General features: G+C 40.0%; 1 protein-coding gene and 1 long non-coding RNA gene across 3 annotated transcripts; one reads left to right on the top strand and one right to left on the bottom strand.

The window, feature by feature from the left end:
* Positions 1-1,194: 1,194 nt before the first annotated feature.
* Positions 1,195-19,025, bottom strand: LOC110491367 (inositol polyphosphate multikinase). 2 transcript variants are annotated; one of them, XM_036946200.2, is made up of 7 exons: positions 18,914-19,025; positions 18,107-18,274; positions 16,081-16,166; positions 14,963-15,059; positions 14,360-14,532; positions 6,732-6,813; positions 1,195-4,642 (listed from the first exon to the last, which is right to left on the bottom strand). In XM_036946200.2, exons 1-7 carry the CDS (start codon positions 18,927-18,929, stop codon positions 3,999-4,001), a joined length of 1,266 nt encoding a protein of 421 aa, XP_036802095.2. In that variant the 5' UTR covers positions 18,930-19,025; the 3' UTR covers positions 1,195-3,998. The 2 variants fall into 2 exon arrangements, with proteins under 2 accessions (XP_036802095.2, XP_021420427.3); XM_021564752.3 differs by lacking the exon at positions 18,914-19,025 and having other exon boundaries at positions 18,107-18,505.
* A 158-nt stretch (positions 19,026-19,183) lies between these two features.
* LOC149976551 (uncharacterized) lies at positions 19,184-20,900 on the top strand. The gene is made up of 2 exons (XR_016487132.1): positions 19,184-19,424; positions 19,824-20,900. It is a non-coding gene; the product is annotated as an uncharacterized LOC149976551 (long non-coding RNA).
* Positions 20,901-21,116: the final 216 nt, after the last annotated feature.

The following is a 21,116-nucleotide window of genomic DNA, read 5'->3' as shown; positions in this document are numbered from 1 at the left end:
ACATAAACTGATGAAATGTTTTGATGCGTAAATCTAATGATCAAACACCTTGCGTGGGAATTAAAGAACAATAGCTGACTTCATGTGGAAAATGTGGATTGCAGCGCCACCAAAAGGTACAAACAGCAAGAATGAACAATAAACAGATTCAAAAATATTACATGGCAACTGTATTTTAGCTTACTCTTATGTGACTCTTATCCGTTTTCAATATGTCAACGTTGTCCGTTTTTGACATGATACAATTTGACGTGCCCAGGAGCATCGAAGGCCAAATGAAACTGTGGTAAGGTGAAATATTAATCTTAATCTCTGCTCCTCATAAATAGCTAAATCTCAGCAGGCAGGCAGAACCTGCAGACGGTGACCATATGGGCAGCAGCAGCAGCAGCCACAGGCTCGGTTCACACAAGTCATCTCACCACACCGCTCCTCCACAGCTCTCCGGTGTTTCCTGATGCATTTCAGACCAACTCATCTGTGAGAATCCATTTCAAATCATGTCTTGATGACTATGAGCCACAGTATTGCCTGTTACAACCATTGGGTTCAACTATTCTACCTCAAACAGTCTTACGTCTGTGCTGTCTGTTCTGGCAGCGCCTGACTTCCAAGCATGATGTGTCTTGGACTGGTACATCTCTGCTCAGTGAACAGAGAGAGAGAGATCTTGTCATTGCTCTGGGGTTGCGTGCCGTGTGGCGGGGCTGTGGTGACATCAAGCAGGCCGTGTGTCACTCCTGTCCTCCCAGGGCTAAGAGCCAGATGCTGTTGAAGGTCTCGCCTTCTATCCTCCCGTCGTTCTCCTTAATGGAAAGACACCAGGCCGTTGAAAGGAAACATGGCACACCTCTGGGCCCCCAACATGCTGCAATACTACTAAGCCTTCAGTAGCACCAACTCCCCAGGCGGTAGGCTACCTCTGTCACATTCACGGCCCTATTGTATACTGGCTCATTCATGTAACTACATTGAGATGATATGGTAGCTACAGAGAGGACAAGGTGAGATCAGTAAATCAAAATGGGCTAGATGAGCTAGTGACACGACAAAACCTGAGGCTCTTGTCAACAACTCTTTTCAGCGCTCACGTTATACTGTAAGTCATGTCTTTATTTCATCTGCACGTAAATGAAAATGGGAGTGAGGGGAAAATGCATTGATTCAAAGACTACAAGGTAAAACAACCAGATGTTCGTTGGGAATACATTTTATTAGTAATAATATTCATCTGCCAAATATACAGCCATTATTGAATCCATCTACATATAATACATATTAATATAGGTCATTTACAAAAGTAGTAATTAGTCATCCATTTCAATCCGATATGAGAGAAACAGCAGATACATCATCATTTCCCCTGCATTTCATGTTACTGTATACGTCAGAACTGATCGGCTTTCCCTCAGGACGGACAGACAGCAGAGTCAATGAGGAGGAGAGGATACATGGGGTATTTCCATAGAGAACATTATGACAGCACTGACACTAATGCATATTATTCCAGACCACAGGAAGAAGCATGAAACCCAGGGCTCGTATTTACAAAGTGTCTCAGTAGGAGTGCTGATCTAGGACCAGCCCCCTCCGTCCATATGTTATTCATTATGCAAATCTTAGGCAAAACTGATCCAATATCAGCACACTGAGACTCTTTGTAAATAAGGGTCCAGAACAATAATTACAAGCTGGAAAATAATCTGATTCCACTAATCAAATATTTGATTACTTAGCTACAGTTTGCAATAAAAAAAAGAAAGTTTAAGTGTTTGCAAAACAGAGAAATTGGCAACACCATTCTCACTTCTGATTGGCTGAAGTCTAAAGACAAAATCCAGTCTTGCCACATTTCTATCAGGTATTATAGAAAACAACTTACACAACTTTTCCACACAGGGAAAGTCATTGGTTAGTTCACAGCAAAGGAACAGATTTTATACATTGGCTATATTCATTTGTTTTTCAGTGCATTATTGAACAACAAAAAAAGAAAGAACAGCAGACTTAAGCAAATACAAAACAAACATTTGTTAACTTCCTGTCCATTAACTATTCAAAAGACACAGGTTTACCCTTAAAATAGAACTGGTGTGTAAACAAGATCACAGATCATTGTAGAGCAACTCATAATTGACTGTACCAAGATGTAATGTACAGTCCTTGTACAGAGTAAAATGCATCACAACCACAACGTCTAAAGGAGCTGCAGAGGATGTCAACTGTAAACAACCATCTCAGAGGTACCTTATTCTGGAACGATTTGCACTACTGTACTTCCATATACACAGACCACTCATAGCACATCTATAAACACGAAATTAGCATAAGCCTATATGTTATGAAATGTTGAATTTAAAGTGCTTATAGGTTGTTTATGAGTACTTCATGAAGATGAGAGTTACTGTAATGTGAATCAGTATCTACAATTTAGAGAATTTTTGCTAAAACAAACAATGCCCGGGTGCAAAATGCTGAAGCTGGTCGCTTGCTAAGGAGTTGGAACCATAACAAAGACATTATGAGTAAATGTAACAATGTAAAAGCTGCCAGAATGATAAATGTCTGAAATTAACATGGAGTAAAAAGAAACAAGTCAGTGATAACAACCGTGAAATATCTTCAAAAGACTGTAAACATTTCTCATAAAGGTTCTTCCTCCTTACCATTTCAAATATCTACTAAATTGTCAAGTTTAGAGTATCATCCCAAATTGTTTTGTGTCTTTTGGTATTAGTTTCAAATCAAACACAGAAATGGAACATTGTCTGCATATCTTTGAAAATATATGCATATCTTTGTTAAAAAAAATAAAATCATAGACATTCTATAGCTATCATGGTTAAGAAGAAGCAAATGGAAAATATTTCTCTTCACCAACAAAAAAAAAAGACACCATCTTGATAGGGAGATCACACTGTGGAAGCACTGTCAGGGCACTGACAACACCACAAGGATCTAATTCACTTCCAGGCCTTCAAGTTTAGAACAATAGCCACACCTTGCCCTCTCTCCGAAAACCACCAGTACTTTGGCATTCTAACATGAATCACTAGATCAACAAACTCAAATCTCTCTCTGGTCAGTTTGTTAGTTCATTATCAGAGTAGCGTATTGCATTTCTTTACAATTAAAACAGACCACGACACAGTGTCAAGTGGGCAGAGGGAGGACAATCCATGTCATCTTAATCTGTCGTGGACAGATGTGGGATGTGACGACTAACGAGGAGCTTTGTTCTGGTACACTGATTTCTCACTTGGACAAATCACCATTTCGCAGGTGCTCGCATCTTTCAAATTGCAGAAGGGAAAGGGACATGTGGCCCATAGACTTGCCTGAAACTTGCAGAGTTTCCTATTTTTTTGTGTGTGTGGGGGGAGAGAGACCTCGCAAGTCACATTATCATCTCTCTCTTAACATCTCCTCCCAGAACCTAAATGACCATCTGATGCAATTATGCAAGATGTTTGTTCTGTTTTGTATTGTTTGTTCTGGGTATTTAAAAAGTAGCACTGCAAGGACACTGGTTTTAAGAAGAACAGGCAATTTGTCAGAGAACAGCAATGCTAAAACTACTTAATCTGTACTGTAAAAAGTTCATCATTCTGTCAAAGTTCTGGGAAAATGTAAGACAAAACGATGTGAAATCTGAGATCTGAAAAGAAGACTGGAGCAAAATGATATAAAAACATAGAACATATGATCAGCAAGCCAACAAATCAAGGGTACTCTTTAGAGATGATCCTGTGAGTAAAGGTTACAGTCATTTACCTGAGTTAGATACCTGTTAACAGTGGTTAAAAAATCAAGAAGCACATACATCGGACAAAGAGTTATGGAGAAATGACTTCATCGATATAGTGCATATAGTGCAGAGAATCACAGGGCGAGGGGAAGAGAGACTGGGGGCGCTACAACTCCTCCATTCACACAGTAAAACACAGATGGGAACACTTAACCAATGAACAGGCAGAGACACCACTGAAGAGGGAAGGTTATTGGTGGAGGATCTGCTGCAGCACCTCCAGCAAGTGTTTCAGGCCATAGATGTAGCCTTGGTCCTGGCTCTCACTGGGGAAGACGTGGGCAAAGTCAATCATCCTCACCTCCACTTCGCTGGCCCTCTGCTCTGGATGCGGTTCCCCCCGGCCTCCCTCCCCCACCCCAGCCTCTTCCAGTTGGGCTTTGATACCGTTGCCGTTGGGTTGTTCTGCTGACACCAGACCTGAGCACTTCCACGTGCTGTTGTCCTCCTGGGGGTTGGGGCCTGTCGTGATGGCTCCGGTGGCATTGCCATGGTGACCCCGGGTGCAGCCCTTCTTGTACATGGCATACATGGTGGACAGGCTGTAGTCAAGCGGCATGGCAACCTGGATGTTGTTGTTGTATTCCAACACTTCTTCATTGGGCTCGCAGCAGGCATCAGCGGCACACATAGTCTTCTCTGGGGGGGCCCTGAAGACATGGCCCTCAGGGCTGGGAGGGGGCAGGCCCTCGTATACAAACAACAGAGAGCTGGCGTAGAAGGTTAACTGGCTCTGGCCCTCGAACCATCGCAGGATGTTCTGGACCTTCAGGATACTGGCAGCAATGGCATCTTTTCTCAGACTCCTCCCATTAGAGAAGAATTTGGATAAACCTGGGAGAGGAAAGGGAAAGGAAATTGTTGTTGTTGAGGAATCCAATGTTTACTGATAAGAAATAGACGATGCCTGAAGCTTTTTCTTAATTGAGAGCAAGTTTAGCTAGTGACTACAACCTACACCAGGTGTCTCCAATTACATTTAACTGTTGGACAATTTTTGAGCGGATGATCGGGGGGCCAGAGCATGGTTTTAAAATAAATAGAACACTGCACATTGACCGCAAGAATCCCAAACAGATATAGTATTCGACAAAACATTACAAACCTTGATTACACTGGGATACGATCACATATGCCTCCAACTAAGTGTGGGAATACTTGGGAACAGATTTCCTCAATTAAAATCACTGAGCTGATTTCCTGGTGATTTTACAGTCTTATGTCTGACAACGAAAATTATATGCAGTACCAGTCAAACCTTTGGACACACATGCTCATTCAACGTTTTTTCTTTATTTTAACTATTTTCTTCATTGTAGAATACATAAAAGCTTTGAAATGACATATGGAATCATGTAGTAACAAAAAAAAACTTAAATCAAAATATATTTGATATATTTGAGATTCTTCAAACCACCCTTTGCCTTGATGACAGCTTTGCACACTTTGACATTCTCTCAACCAGCTTCATGAAGTAGTCACCTGGAATGCAATTCAATTAACAGGTGTGCCTTGTTAAAAGTTAATTTGTGGAATTTCTTTCCTTCTTAATGCGTTTGAGCCAATCAGTTGTGTTGTGACATGGTAGGAGTGGTATACAGAAGATAGCCCTATTTGGTAAAAGGCCAAGTCCATATTATGGCAAGAACAGTTCAAATAAGCAAAGAGAAACGACAGTCCATCATTACTTTAAGACATGAAGGTCGGTCAATCTGGAAATTGTCAAGAACTTTGAAAGTTTCTTAAAGTGCAGTCGCAAAAACCATCAAGCGCTATGATGAAACTGGCTCTGACGAGGACCGCCACAGGAAAGGAAGACCCAGAGTGACCTCTGCTGCAGAGGATAAGTTCATTAGTTACCAGCCTCAGAAATTGCAGCCCAAATAAATGCTTCACAAAGTTCAAGTAACAGACACATCCCCTGTTCAGAGGAGAATGCATGAATCAGGCCGTCATGGTCGAACTGCTGCAAAGAAACCACAACAACAGGACACCAATAAGAAGAAGAGACTTGCTTGTGCCAAGAAACGCAAGCAATGGACATTAGACCGGTGGAAATCTGTCCTTTGGTCTGATAGTTTGTAGTTTGTAGTTTCAACCGCTGTGTCTTTGTGAGACGCGGAGTAGGTGAACGGATGGTCGCCACATGTGTGTTTCCCACCGTGAAGCATGATGGAGGTGTGATGGTGCTTTGCTGGTGACACTGTCTGATTAACTTAGAATTCAAGGCACACTTAACCAGCATGGCTACCAAAGCATTCTGCAGTGACACACCATCCCATCTGATTTGCACTTAGTGGGACTATAATTTGTTTTTCAACAGGACAATGACCCAACATACCTCCAGGCTGTGTAAGGGCTATTTAATCAAGAGAGAGAGAGTGATTGAGTGCTGCATCAGATGACCTGGCATCCACAAATCACCTGACCTCAACCCAAATGATTTGGGATGAGTTGGACCGCAGAGTGAAGGAAAAGCAGCCGACAAGTGCTCAGCATGTGGGAACTCTGTTGGAAAAGCATTCCTCATGAAGCTGGCTGAGAGAATGCCAAGCTGTCATCAAGGCAAAGGGTGGCTACTTTGAAGAATCTAAAATATATATTGATTTGTTTAAAACTTTTTTGGTTACTACATGACTCCATATGTGTTATTTCATAGTTTATTCTAAAATGTAGAAAAGAGTAAAAATAAAGAAAACCCCTTGACTGAGTAGGTGTGTCCAAACTTTTGACTGGTACTGTGTGTGTGTGTATATATATAAAATATAAATATACACACATACATACTTATTTTATTTTGACTTAGTGCCCAAATCAAAATCACACACGTGCCCGAATTTGCCCCGCGGGGCCGCCTATTGATATAGACAGAAGGATATAATGTGTATTTTGTGACAGGAGTCTTATTGTTTTACGAGCTCACCATCTTTGATGGTGTCCTTGAGAAGGCCTCGCCCGTAATGTTGATCATACGAGTGATATTCGTCAGAGTTGACCTTGTACACCTGGAGGGTTAGAAAGACAGAAGAATTAACATTAACGGGAAGAAACAGATGCAGTACATAGGCCTGTTTTCACTAAAAAGCAAAGCTGCACAACTTCGAAAGGAGATGAGTCTCTATATAAAACGTTCAACTCAACGTGACCTCTCCATGATAGAATCACGGGTGGAATATGCCCTCTGCTGGAGAAATTATGTATAAACACAAACTGCTCAAAACAACACACACATACAGGGGGGCAGGAATTATTGGATCTCTTAAAAAAAAGATGAGCAAAAAAATATATTTTTTACAAAAACAAAATCATTGATGGATTTGCTACATTTGCATATATCTATATTTTTAAAAAAAAATAATAAATAAAAAAATATATATATATTTTGCATTACTTGTTAAACAAAATCTCTTATTCTGAGCAATTGTATTAGCATAAAATAATTGTACATGTTTTTGAGCATACTATATAGCTCAGTATTTGTATTTAGTATTTTTGCTCATCTTTATCAAGAGATCCTATAATTCCAGACCCCACTGTAATGTGACATAATGTACAGTACTTGTTTCTGTGATATTAATAGCAACGCGAGTGGAACATTAATTCCATGTCCATGCTGAGAGGAGCAGAACTATTTACCAGAGGGATTCCTGCCTCTATCACTGCAATCGGGAACATCATTATCAGTAATGAGTCTCATCACCCTGTGGTCACACACTGCAGACAAGCAGATTTTTCCATGCTCCGAGCCAAAAAGCCTTTGCCCCCCCCCCCTGGGAAAACTACAAACCCTGCTCCTCAGATGCTCCTTGACTACAGAGTATGTCAGTGAATGACTCGTACTGCAGGAGGGATGCATTCTTACAAAGCCTAGGTTATAATTAAGCAATAAGGCCTGAGGGGGTGTGGTATATGGCCAATATACCATGGCTAAGGGTTGTTCTTAAGGATGACAACAGAGTGTCTGGATACAGTCCTTAGCCGTGGTATATTGGCCATATACCACAAGCCCCCGAGGTGCCTTATTGCCATTATGTACTGGTTACCAACATAGTTAGAGCAGTAACAATACATGTTTTGTCATACCCATGGTATACGGTCTGAGATACCATGGCTTTCTGCTAAATCAGCATTCAGGGCTCAAACCACCCAGTTTATAATGGATCTTATTCACTTACTAGTTTAGTTCATTAGGATCCCCATTAGCTACTGCACATGCAGCAGCTACTCTTCCTGGGGTCCACATAAAACATACAAACATATGACAAAGTACAGAACAGTCATAGACAAGGACAATAAATTATAATTTATCATTTTAACATGAAAAAAAGGTCATAAGAGTCATTTATTGGAAAGACAGACGACAACAATACTTTACAGACTGATACATATTCTTATTTCCAGTTAAATTGGATCTTTACAAAGAGGTACAAGATGTTTAAATGTTTTTTTAAAGCAACTTGTTTTTTGCCTGAGTAACCTCTGAGTCTTGGAATGCTCTGAGTAACCTCTGGTGGCAGAGCATTCCAAGATTACATTATATTCCAAGAAGAAGTTACAGGTCTGTGAGAGCCAGAAATCTTGCTTGTTTGTAGGTGACCAAATACTTATTTTCCACCATAATTTGCAAATAAATTCATTAAAAATCCTACAATGTGATTGTCTGGATTTTTTTTCTCATTTTGTCTGTCATAGTTGAAGTGTACCTATGATGAAAATTACAGGCCTCTCATCTTTTTAAGTGGGAGAACTTGCACAATTGGTGGCTGACTAAATACTTTTTTGCCCCACTGTATGTTTTCACCCCCTTTGCTACGAAGCCCCTAAATAAGATCTGGTGCAAACAATTACCTTCAGGAGTCACATCATTTGTTAAATAAAGTCCACCTGTGTGCAATCTAAGTGTCACATGATCTCAGTAAAGAAAATCTATACACACACACACACACACACCTGTTCTGAAAGGCCCCAGAGTCTGCAACACTACTAAGCAAGCGGCACCATGAAGACCAAGGAGCTCTCCAGACAGGTCAGGGACAAAGTTGTGGAGAAGTACAGACCAGGATTGGGTTCTATAAAAAATATCAGAAACATTGAACATCCCATCCCAAGAATATGGCACCACAACAAGCCTGCCAAGAGAGGGCCAACCACCAAAACTCACAGACCAGGCAAGGAGGGCATTAATCAGAGGCAACAAAGAGACCAAAGATAACCCTGAAGGAGCTGCAAAGCTCCACATCAGAGATTGGAGTATCTGTCCATAGGACCACTTTAAGACATACACTCCACAGAGCTGGGCATTACGGAAGAGTGACCAGAAAAAAGCCATTGCTTAAAAACATTTTAAAAAGTAAATACGTTTGGTGTTTGCCAAAAGGCATTTGGGATACTCCCCAAACATACAGAAGAAGATACTCTGGTCAGATGAGACTAAAATTGAGCTTTTTGGAAATCAAGGAAACGGCTATGTCTGGTGCAAACCCAACACCTCTCATCACCCCGAGAACACCATCCCCACATTGAAGGTTGGTTGTGGTGGCAGCATCATGCTGTGGGAATGTTTTCATCAGCAAGGACTGGGAAAATGGTCAGAATAGAAGGAATGACGGATGGAGCTAAATACTGGGAAATTCTTGAGGGAAACCGGTTTCAGTCTTCCAGAGATTTGAGACTAGGACAGAGGTTCACCTTCCAGCAGGACAATGAACCTAAGCATACTTATAAAGCAACACTAGTGGTTTAAGGGGAAACATTTAAATGTCTTGGAATGGCCTAGTCAAACCCAGACATCAATCCAATTGAGAATCTGTGGAATGACTTAAAGATTCCTGTACACTAGCAGAACCCATCCAACTTGAAGGAGCTGGAGCAGTTTTGCCTTGAAGAATGGACAAAAATCCCAGTGGCTAGATGTGCCAAGCTTATATGTCTTATTTCTTGTTTGTTTGACAATAAAATAATATTTTGCATCTTCAGTGGTAGGCATGATGTGTAAATGCAATGATACAATGATACAAATTAATTCACCTTTCAGATGGACAATAACCTAAAACACAAGGCCAAATCTACACTGGAATGGCTTAACAAGAAGGGTGAATATTAATTACTGTTTTGACTTAAATCTGCTTGAAAATCTATGACAAGACTTAAATGGTTGTCTAGCAATGATCAACAACTAATTTCACAGAGCTTGAATAATTTTTTAAAGAATAAAAATGGGCAAATGTTGCACAATCCAGGTGTGGAAAGCTCTTAGAAACTTACCCAGAAAGAGTCAGAGCTGTAATCACTGCCAAAGGTGAACCTAGCATGTATTGACTCAGGGGGTTGTTTTAGGGTACTTTCTTTTCTTTTACAAACGTTAGATTTTTCTCCCACTTTGACATGAGTATTGTGTAGATCTTTGACAAACAATGACAATTAAATCCATTTTAATCCCAATTTGTAAAAAATAAAATAAAAAAATGAGGAAAAAGTTGAGGGGTGTGAATACTTTCTGAAAGCAAGATGATGCAGGACTAGAATACAGTACGCATATAAAGTGCACACATATGAAGTGGGTAAAACATTGTTAAAGTGACCAGTGATCAATGACTATGTACATAGGGAAGGAGTCTAAGGTGCAGGGTAGAATACTGGGTGGTAGCCGGCTAGTATAAGTGACTATGTTCAGGGAACTGGCGGAGTCCCGCTAATGGTGACTATTTAACAGTCTGATGGCCTGTATACGCGTTTCCTTTATTTTGGCAGTTACCTGTATGTAACAATGTTATAGGCATGCTTTGGTCCTTGGGTTGGAGATGACGTCTTTGCTCTTCTGTAAGTCATTATGGAATGGTAGAATAGCGTTGTGTTGGTATTGTCCCTGTGTGATTGATTTGTCAGTGATGACCAAACAGAGAGACGTCAGAAGGGACCTGAATGAGGTATTGAACTCTTCACATAAACATTAACCTTGTGAGGTGTGGAGCCAGTCTGACAGGAACTAGGGAATTTGAAGGTTACGGCAGACTAATGAGACAAAATGCCATTCCATCTCCAAATACCCAGGCAAACAGCAAAATTAGCTAAAACCTACGCCTGACCTAAATAACTTGTACAGTACCAGTCAAAAGTTGACACATCTACTCATTCAAGGGTTTTTCTTTATTTTTTACTCTTTTCTACATTGTAGAATAATAGTGAAGATGTCAAAACTATGAACACATATGGAATCATGCCATAACCAAAAAATATATTTTATATATTTGAGATTCATCAAATCACCCTTTGCCTTGATGACAGCTTTGCACACTTGTCATTCTCACAACCAGCTTCACCTGGAATGTTTTTCCAACTGTCTTGAATTCGACCATGAAGGCCTGATTCACGCAGTCTCCTTTGAACAGTTGATGTTGAGATGTGTCTTACTTATTTGGGCTGCAATTTCTGAGGCTGGTAACTAATGAACTTATCCTCTGCAGCAGAGGTAACTCTGGGTCTTCCTTTCCTGTGGCGATCCTCATAAGAGCCAGTTTATCATAGCGCTTGATGGTTTTTGAGAATGCACTTGAAGAAACTTTCAAAGTTCTTGACAATTTCCGGATTGACTGACCTTCATGTCTTAAAGTAATGATGGACTGTCATTTCTCTTTGCTTATTTGAGCTGTTCATGCCATAATATGGACTTGGTCTTCTGTATACTACCCCTACCTTATCACATCACAACTGATTGACTCAAACACATTTAGAAAATTCCAGAAATTAACTTTTAACAAGGCACACCTTTTAATTAATTCATTCCAGGAGACGACCTCATGAAGCTGGTTGAGAGAATGCCAAGAGTGTGCAAAGCTGTCATCAAGGTTGGCTACATTGAAGAATCCCAAAAATATTTAGATTTGTTTAACACTTTCTTGTTTACTACATGATTCCATATGCATTATTTTATAGTTGATGTATTCACCTTTATTCTACCATGTAGAAAATAGTCAAACTAAAGCAAATCCCTTGAAGAGTAGGTGACTGGCACTGTATGCATGCAAGCATGAAATTGATAGATGTGACTGACTATAGACCCATAGTCTCTATTTTCTCAGTATTTTAAAAGTAGGTAGTTCTGTCGATTAGATGTTTTTTGTCTATTAAAGGTTCTCTATTATATTATGTGTTGTGTGGACCCCAGGAAGAGTAGCTGCTGTTTTTGAAACAGATCATTGTGATCCTAATAAAATAACAATAACAAATGCACCTAAATGATCCTTCCAGTCTCTAATCCTGCCACTCTGGTTCGGCTGCCCAGGCAGGTGTGTCAACACCTGGTAAACACCCTTGGAGAGATTGTCATTGTGTCCCTGCGATTACCATATTAACGGAAAACAACTCGTCTGACATATCTCCCTCTCTAACTTTAAGCATCAGCTGTCAGAGCAGCTTACCGATCACTGTACCTGTACACAGCCCATCTGTAAATAGCCCACCCAACTACCTCATCCCCATATTGTTACTTATCCTCTTGCTCTTTTGCACCCCAGTATCTCTACTTGCACATCATCATCTGCACATCTATCACTCCAGTGTTACTGCTAAATTGTAATGATTTCACCTCTATATTGCCTTACCGTCATAATCTTCTACATTTGCACACACTACATAGATGGTTCTACTGTGTTATTGATTGTACTGTTTATGTGTCACTCAGATGTTTTTTGTCACACTGCTTTGCTTTATCTTGGCCAGGTCACAGTTGTAAATGAGAACTTGTTCTCAACTAGCCTCCCTGGTTAAAATAAAATAAAAAAACGAAATTGTTCAATACTAATTTAACTGGTTTTGCAACTACACTGAACAAAAGTATAAATGCAACAATTATGGTGAGTATGCAGGCCATGGAAAATCTGGGACAATTTCAGCTTCCAGGAATTGTGTACAGATCCTTGTGACATGGGGCATTATCATGCGGAAACATGAGGCGATGGCGGCAGATGACTGGCACAACAACGGGCCTCAGGATCTCGTCACGGTATCTCTGTGTATTCAAATTGCCATTGATAAAATGCAATTGTGTTTGTTAAGCTTATGCCTACCCATACCATAACCCCACCGCCACCATGTGGCACGATGTTCACAACGTTGACATCAGCAAACCGCTCGCCCACATGACACCATACACGTGGTCTGTGAGGCCGGTTGGACGCACTGCCCAGTTCTCTATAATGACGTTAGAGGTGGCTTATGGTAGAGAAATTAACATTCAATTCCTCTGGAAACAGCTCGGGTTGACATTCCTGCAGTCAACATGCCAATTGCACACTGTGCATTGTGTTGTATGACAAAAAAAACTGCACATTTTAGAATGGCCTTTTATCATCCCCAGCACAAGCTGCCCCTGCTGTTTAATCAGCTTCTTAATATGCAACACCTGTCAGGTGGATGGATTCTCTTGGCAAAGGAGAAATGCTCAATAACAGGGATGTAAACACATTTGTGTACAGAATTTGAGCGAAATAAGCTTTTTGAATCCATCCATTTCTGGGATCTTTTATTTCAGCTCATGAAACATGGGACCAACAATTTACATGTTGCGTTCATATGTTTGTTTAGTGTCAATGGAGTTGAGCTCTGGGAAAAGCTCTCAAAGTTTTTCTTTAAACTTAATTTTTCAACCTTGACAGAAATAAACTATTAATATAATGAACACAGTGGAAATCAGAAGTGAACTAAACAACCCTTCATATCGAAACAACCTCACATTCTGCCCTTTCCCTACCGTTACAGTCTTAATGGTTACTAATGCCAAGTCAACACTAATGATTATCTAATAGGCGGTTACTCTGAAATTGTTGCCCGAAGCTTTATGGGAATCTCATTCAACAGCAAGCAGAAACAGAAAGCTGGAACAGCAATCAGGAACTCCCCAGTGAACTAACAACGTTAAGCTCATGTAATGATTTGCATGATATTGATCAACGGATGCCAGGTTTGTCCTAAGGTAACTTTAATACACTAAAGTAGCTCATCATTAACTAGTAGCCAATGATTTATGATATGATGAAGATACATGACTTTGTTTAGCTTTCTACCTAGCACTGTATAATAAACAACTTCTATATTTGTATGAGCGGTATTCATTCATTTTTGAGAGGCTACTTGATGAAGCATATGTTGTTAGCCAGCCCAGCAATGCTTTATGTGCTATTGTCTTGAGAAAATAAACCCTCAATTGTCAGCACATACTTGTGAATAGTTGCATTATTCAGGAGTGTAACTTGGTTTAGATGAGAAATTGCTCACATAGTTGATTAATAGTTTGTTAAAGGATGCTAATGGCTACTGTGATATTTACTGTAAATATTGCTGCCGAGCAAGAATGCTGAGTTGCCAAGCTGTACTTTAAACTGAAAAGTAGAAATATCTTTACGACATCTCTCCACAGACTCATCAGTCAGAATAAGCCCTAAGGTACTGCCACCCAGGACTCATATAGCCCCTCTCAATAAAATGACATTAGCAGTTGGAGAGCCCTTTTCAACGCAGTGGGAGGGACTCATGAGGCTGAAGAGGAAGACTCACCCTCATTCCGAGAAGCAGGAAGCCAATCTCCTCCATGAGAGGGTACTTCTTGATCTGCTGGTCCCGCTTCTCTTGGGAGGCGTAGGGGTCGTAGCTTTTCTGGCCGATCTTGACATCCATAATACAAGGCTTCTGGAACCGCCGAGTCACGTCCTCCAGTTTCAGGTACAGCTCTGTGACGTCATCAAAGGGCGCAGAAACATGGCATGAGAGGCAATAGAGATTTAGAAATATAAAATCAACACATTTAGCCACTAGAATGATAGAAGAGGCGGTGTTTCACCCCTACAGCCATACAGTACTTCTAGTAGCAAAGCACTGCCATGATTGTTTACATTTATACACCGGGTGGGTCTAATCCTGAATGCTAAGTGGTTAAAACCGCGTTCCTGCCGGTGTATTTTTGAACAGAGTGCTGTCCTAGGATCAGTTTCTGCCTTTTAGATCCAAATGACTTATGATTTAATGGGCAGGGAGGACCTGATCCTAGATTAGCACTCCTCCTCAGAGTTCCTTTATGAATACAGGCCCTGGTACATGTTGAAGTAATGCTGAAATAATGTCCTAGGGACATTTAATGATTTCTTATGGACCGGTGTTTACCGTTAGGAGATTCAGGCGAGGACCAGGTGCCAAAGTATTTAGGGAGGTGACGCTGGAGGTCCAACAGGCACGGGTCGCCACAGTCCTCAGCGTAGATCTGGAAGAAGCAAATCAGCTCATGTGACGGAACTAATCACCATCTCTATGTGGGAATGTCAGTGTCTTATTTGATTAGGGTGTTGTTTAACCAACATGGCACATGTAGGGGTGGCACCTAGGCTAGCGGTTAGAGCATTTGGCCAGTAACCGAAAGGTCGCTGGTCGAAAACCCAAGCTGACAATGTGAAAAATCTGCCGGTGTGTCTATGAGCAAGGCACTTAACCCTAATTTACTCCAGCTACAATACTATAGCTGATCCAGTACAACAAAAACATTTCACTGCAACTGTCCGGTGTCTGTGAGAATAAAAACTTCTTCTTCGTTTATTTTCATTAGAAGTAACGAAGTAACTTAAAGTTAAAAGTAACTTTTATAGTTCACTACCATGAAATGATGGTGGAAGTAGCCAAGTTGAACTACTAATACATGATTCCTCTGTAAGAGAGTGTTTCCAAAGCAACCATTTCATCGTGTGAACATGTAGTCCACTATAACAATAGGGGAGTAAGCGTGTTCTGGTGGAAGGCCCTCATAACCCTCTGGCTAAATGTCGCAGTGGACATGTCGAGACAAACACCTTTCAGAAGCCCTTCAATAAACAGATAGCCCACTGGTTTATATGCAGAGAGTGTGCCGACCTTACCCAGTGAGTTAGTGAAGACGTGGACTACATTACTGTGCAGTGTTGCCTGCTAGGCTTCCTCAATAGCTACTCAGGGAGAATAAAAGATAGAGGGGTTTTTAGGACTATTCACTCACTTTCTATTAACTCATTTAAATCTACACATCAACTTGAACATACCATAAACTTTGCTCAAACTGACATGGGAATGTTGTTCCCGAGTACATAAACATTTTGTGGACATTAAAAGGATGACTTCTTGCGAACTTCGTGTAGAAGGGAGAGTAATTTCATAGAGAATACTAGAATACTGTACTGTAAAAAAAATGGTTGTACTTTCAGATAACATCACATTTTTCTTCATTTTTTCCAGCATCAAAGTACATGGATGGTTACCTTGCTGTAGAACTGCATCTCTCTAGGACCTCTGGGAGGGGGCTGGAGCTGTTTGAGTACTGTGCCATCAGGATGTTGCAATATGCCTGTTGTAACAAAAGTTGTGGGTCATTCTGACACTTAGTAAAGATCTGGTACCGGTTGCCACAAAGGCCTAGTTCGAATCATTCAAAAATGCATCCTTCCTCTTCCGACTAAATAATTACTGATCAGACATGCCTATGTGGCTGAGAGGGCCCTAGCTTTCACAACTGTGCAACCATGTTAGATTTGTAGATACTTCAAGAGAGAAAGGAAGGATACATTTCTAAAGAATTCAGACAGGGCTAGGGTTGCAAAGCTACTGGTCATTTACCAATGTTACCAGAATCTTCTGTAATGTTGGTTTTTAACCAACATATGGCAATCTAGGTCAATTATACATAAATCCCTTTTTTTATTTTTTATTTTATAAATTCATATTGTCTGAGTTTCCAGTGGATAGGCCATATGGTTCAAGAGAAAAATAGCATAATTAAGTAACAAAGCATCTAATCAACAATGGTATTATTTTGAATTAACTCTGCCCACTCTTCCAACCATTGACTTTATTCACAACTGCCACTAGTTTGGTGCCAAAACATTTACAACAAAGACAAATTGACAGTCAAATAAAAAAGATGAGGGTTTCCGCAAGAAATATCCTTTTATTAAACATCACTGCTATTCACTAAGTTGATGGTTTATATTTAGGATAATGTTTTACAGCTTTGTCATTCTATTTGTTTATTTTAAAATCATTTTATTTGATTATTTTACATGTGATAAGGCCACACAGAGAGCCAGAGATAATTACAGACACCTGGGATAATCTGAAGTACCCAAAAATGCCACTAGATTTCATCAGATTGGAAAGTTACAAAATTGTATATAGTAATATACACCGTACCTTTGCAAACCCAGACAGGGCCAAACAGATTGCCATTTGGACACCTGTAATACCTAACTGAGAAGTGCAAAGGTTAACTTGTGTTTTACATGAAGTCATAAAACTATGGATCTTATAGAAAAACACCTGAACACCAGTGACCTATAAAGTCTGACACTATACACTCACTGTGTGAGACTGCTCTAATATAAGATAAGAGTTGGAAAAAGAGGTGGACCACACTCCTCTTTGAGATATGTCAGAGTTTGACTGCCTCGGGCGCACCTTGAATCTTACAACTGAAATCGCTTGAAATTGTGAAATGGTAGGAAATAAACACTCCCAAGTGTCAGCGTTTAATCAACTCAGAGGTCAGCTGTATCAAGAGTCTTATGTGACCTAAATACAAATATGACACCTATTCCCACCTGAGTGTAGGATTCAACTGAAAGGCTCTTAGCAGAGACAACCAGGATTAAATCCCATTTACACTGGTGCTCTGTCACTGTCTCCCAGGCCAGAAATAATACATTGGTTCTTCCCACTCTTGAGAGTTCACTTTTAGTTAAGGGAGTCTACTTCAAGCATTGGATTTTGTAAAGCCTATTTCATGATTTAGGTTATAGCCACTGGCAATTTTCTTGGTGAGGCTGTAGGCTATAACTAAGTGGACGATCAGAAGTGATGAAGAACCCCCCCACAAAACAAAAACGGGGAGAGACCTACCTGAATTTGTCCAATAGAAACTAGTTTTAACTGTTTGGCTAATGATTACAACCCTGGATTTCAGTTCCTACATTACAATAGTTAGTGAGCTGATACTACATGCATCAACCCAAGTACACAAAAGGCTTCAAGCAGGTGCTCTATTCTGTTATTGCCTGACATGATGAAACCTATAACAGTGGCTTCCTTGCTCATGACTCTTGTCCTGGAGATAAATTATCCTGGAAAGACAGTGTAGTCTACTTCTGTCAGCTTTTCTGGAGTATTGTTATTGAACCAAAGGAGAGCTATTCCACCATGCAGACCAAGATTACACAATGAAACGCCACTCACTAGTGGATAAACATGCACCTTGGCGAAAGGAAAACACATTTGATAAGTCCAGTCACTGACCTACTTTATCAACGCCATACTTATGACCGGCCACCTGATGGGAGAGCGGAACACATCCGTTCAGGTGCGCCGCCTGCGATCCTCCCTGAGCGTTCTTCTCCTTCACCGAGCCGGAGAGACAAGTCCCCAGGTTCACCATGGGTCTATTGATTTCCAGTCTTCCCAAAGCTAAAGATGAGTCCATTATCTGATGTTGAGTTGACATTCACAATTCAATGGCTTTCAATCAAATAAAATAGGTAATCTTTAATTCACATGTTGATATCAGTTTGGTAATCTGAGCAACCCCCCACACAATTTCGAGCACCGAGGGGTGTCATCGAATTCGTCAAATGGGCTCGCGTTCAGCACTAAGTCTAACCTAGTATTTAAAATGTAGCAAGGCTCCAAAAGCACTGCTACAATGAGTTTCATATCTTGGTCGGCAACATTAATACAGTCTGGCCACATCCCACTTCCTCAAGAGAGACGTATACACACACTGCTCTCCCGAAACTGTTTTGATGACACAAGACCACAAGACACAAGAATATTTGCGCGCAATGGCGAAATGTGGAATTTCCTTTAAACTACTTATAGCGCGACCCGTTTAGATTGCTATTTGGAAAACACATACATTACAAACAAGCCCCGTTGTTTGCTGCTTACATTACACGTCCCACAATGCTAAAAGACAGGCTGCTAATAGTGACATCACATCTGACGTACAGGCTCCTTGACCCGAAATTGTTTATCAATAAAAAAAACAGCATGGGAAACAATATAATGTCGGACACGCTATCGATGTCTTTAAAGAGTTGCAAGGACCTTCACGTTCGAACATTATCCAATGTGTGTGGCTGGGCGGCTATTCCATCAAGCAAGCTAACGTTACCTAACAACACTTTCGACACTGCCCCTACTGTCGCAATTATATCAACTTCTGGCAACAGCTACAGCGCAGTGGCTTTTCCATCACTGTCGAAAACATTGCCTATGATCCTCAACTTTCTAGGGTCGTCACTCGTTAACACAGCCACAAAGTCATAAACCCCACCCACTTCTTCAATTTATCTTCTTAAAATCTGATTTCAACACATCTTAACCGTAACCGCACGAATAACCGTATGATTAAACCTAACCTTAAATGAAGACCAAAAAGTACATTATTGTTTTCATAGATTTTTATAATATCGCCAATTTTTACTTTGTGGCTGTGCTATCTAGTGTAAACCACTTTCTAGGTAATTTTGACAGTATTGCAACACAAGATCTTGCAACACAAGATTATCAACCGTTTAATCGAGTTTAATGCCTAACGAAGATGCCTGCATTATAGGTAAGTAAGCGAAAGGTAAAACCATGATTCGATTTAATTTAAAGCTGTGAATATTTACTTTTTGTACGACTGACCAAATTCACATAGAAATGTTTTATAGATCTGTCATTCTCATTGAAAGCAAGCCTAAGAAGCTGTAGATCTGTTCTATGTACGTTATTTCTATGCTTCCCGCTCTTAAATTTCGTTTTTGCTTCTTATACTTTTGCATCTTTTACAGCTGAAAACACAATATTTTTGGTTACGGAAATGTTTTTATTTTTACAGGTTTGGATGATTCTCTAGACATGTATTTGTTTTGTCACATAAACTAAAATTAGGGGAACTGTTCAAATTTTAGCAACCAGGAAATGGAGGAGCGATTTCTGCTATTGCATCTTTCATGTTTTCTATTTGCAGGAGGTCTCTATTAGCCCCAGCCCTTGATCATGACTCTCAGAACCGTTACACATAAAAGTCATTGGACGAAGGCAAGTAGCAAAGACATGCGACTATATGCTAAATGTCCCTGTTCATAACTGTTGCCATGCTCTAGTGTATTCGCACAAGTAGACAGTGTGAATGAACCCATTCATCACAATACACACCTTTATTAGGGTTCCCATATTTCCATGTTACAGTGCTTGTTTACAGAAAACATACGGAAGACAGAGTGGACTACCTGTGCTAATTACACCTGTGTGTAAACGAAAGACAGAGGCCACAGACGTGTGTGTTGCCGCTGAAAAATACTGTAGGCTGCAACTTTGTTAAAATTGGTTAGATCAGTGTACAGTAAGTGTGTATTTTCCATTTGTGAAATTATTTAGATATGATATGAAAGTAGAGCGATTTATGTTTCTAGAACCGTACCGCAATTGAGAATCGATTCCACGTTTAGATGGGAGTATTTGGCAGTTTTGTCTTCAGAGCCACTTTGCCCTTTAAACAGAGCATGTAAGGTCCTTGGACTAAGGAGTAATACTGGGCTATATTTGCCCATCACTGTGCACAAAGCAATTTCATTTATCTTATGATTGTCATTTTGAAACACTAATATGGAGTCCTCAACCATCATCCCTTGTTTTCTTTCCAGTGCTCTGATGTCTCATTGTGTAAATAAGACTCAATAACAAATCACACTGTTGTGGGAATTGGGCCTTATCTGTTTGAAAATCACGTTATCATAATTGCGCCTTATCTTGTAAACATGGTAGGGTGTATGAACAAGTTAATTACATTTGAAGATGTCCACTCAATCATCATCACTTTGGGCACAATTACAGTGATTTTGGAAAGTATTTAGACCCCTTGACTTTTTCCACATTTTGTTACGTTACAGCCTGATTCTAAAATGTATTATTATCATTTTTAACTCTGCAATCTCCACACAATACCCCATAATGATAAAAAAAAACGAAATACCTTATTTACATAAGTATTCAGACCCTTTGCTATGAAATCTCCACACAATAACCCATAATGAAAGAATAAAAACAGAAATATCTTATTTACATAAGTATTCAGACCCTTTGCTATGAAATCTCCACACAATAACCTATAATGAAAGAATAAAAACAGAAATATCTTATTTACATAAGTATTCAGACCCTTTGCTATGAAATCTCCACACAATAACCCATAATGAAAGAATAAAAACAGAAATATCTTATTTACATAAGTATTCAGACCCTTTGCTATGAAATCTCCACA

The sequence above is a fragment of the Oncorhynchus mykiss genome, chromosome 16 (genome assembly GCF_057628025.1).
Source record: "Oncorhynchus mykiss isolate SJ-2025 chromosome 16, ASM5762802v1, whole genome shotgun sequence".
Classification (NCBI taxonomy): domain Eukaryota; kingdom Metazoa; phylum Chordata; class Actinopteri; order Salmoniformes; family Salmonidae; genus Oncorhynchus; species Oncorhynchus mykiss.
Note: the sequence above shows the minus strand (reverse complement) of the source record. Positions and strands in the feature narration are given on the sequence as shown.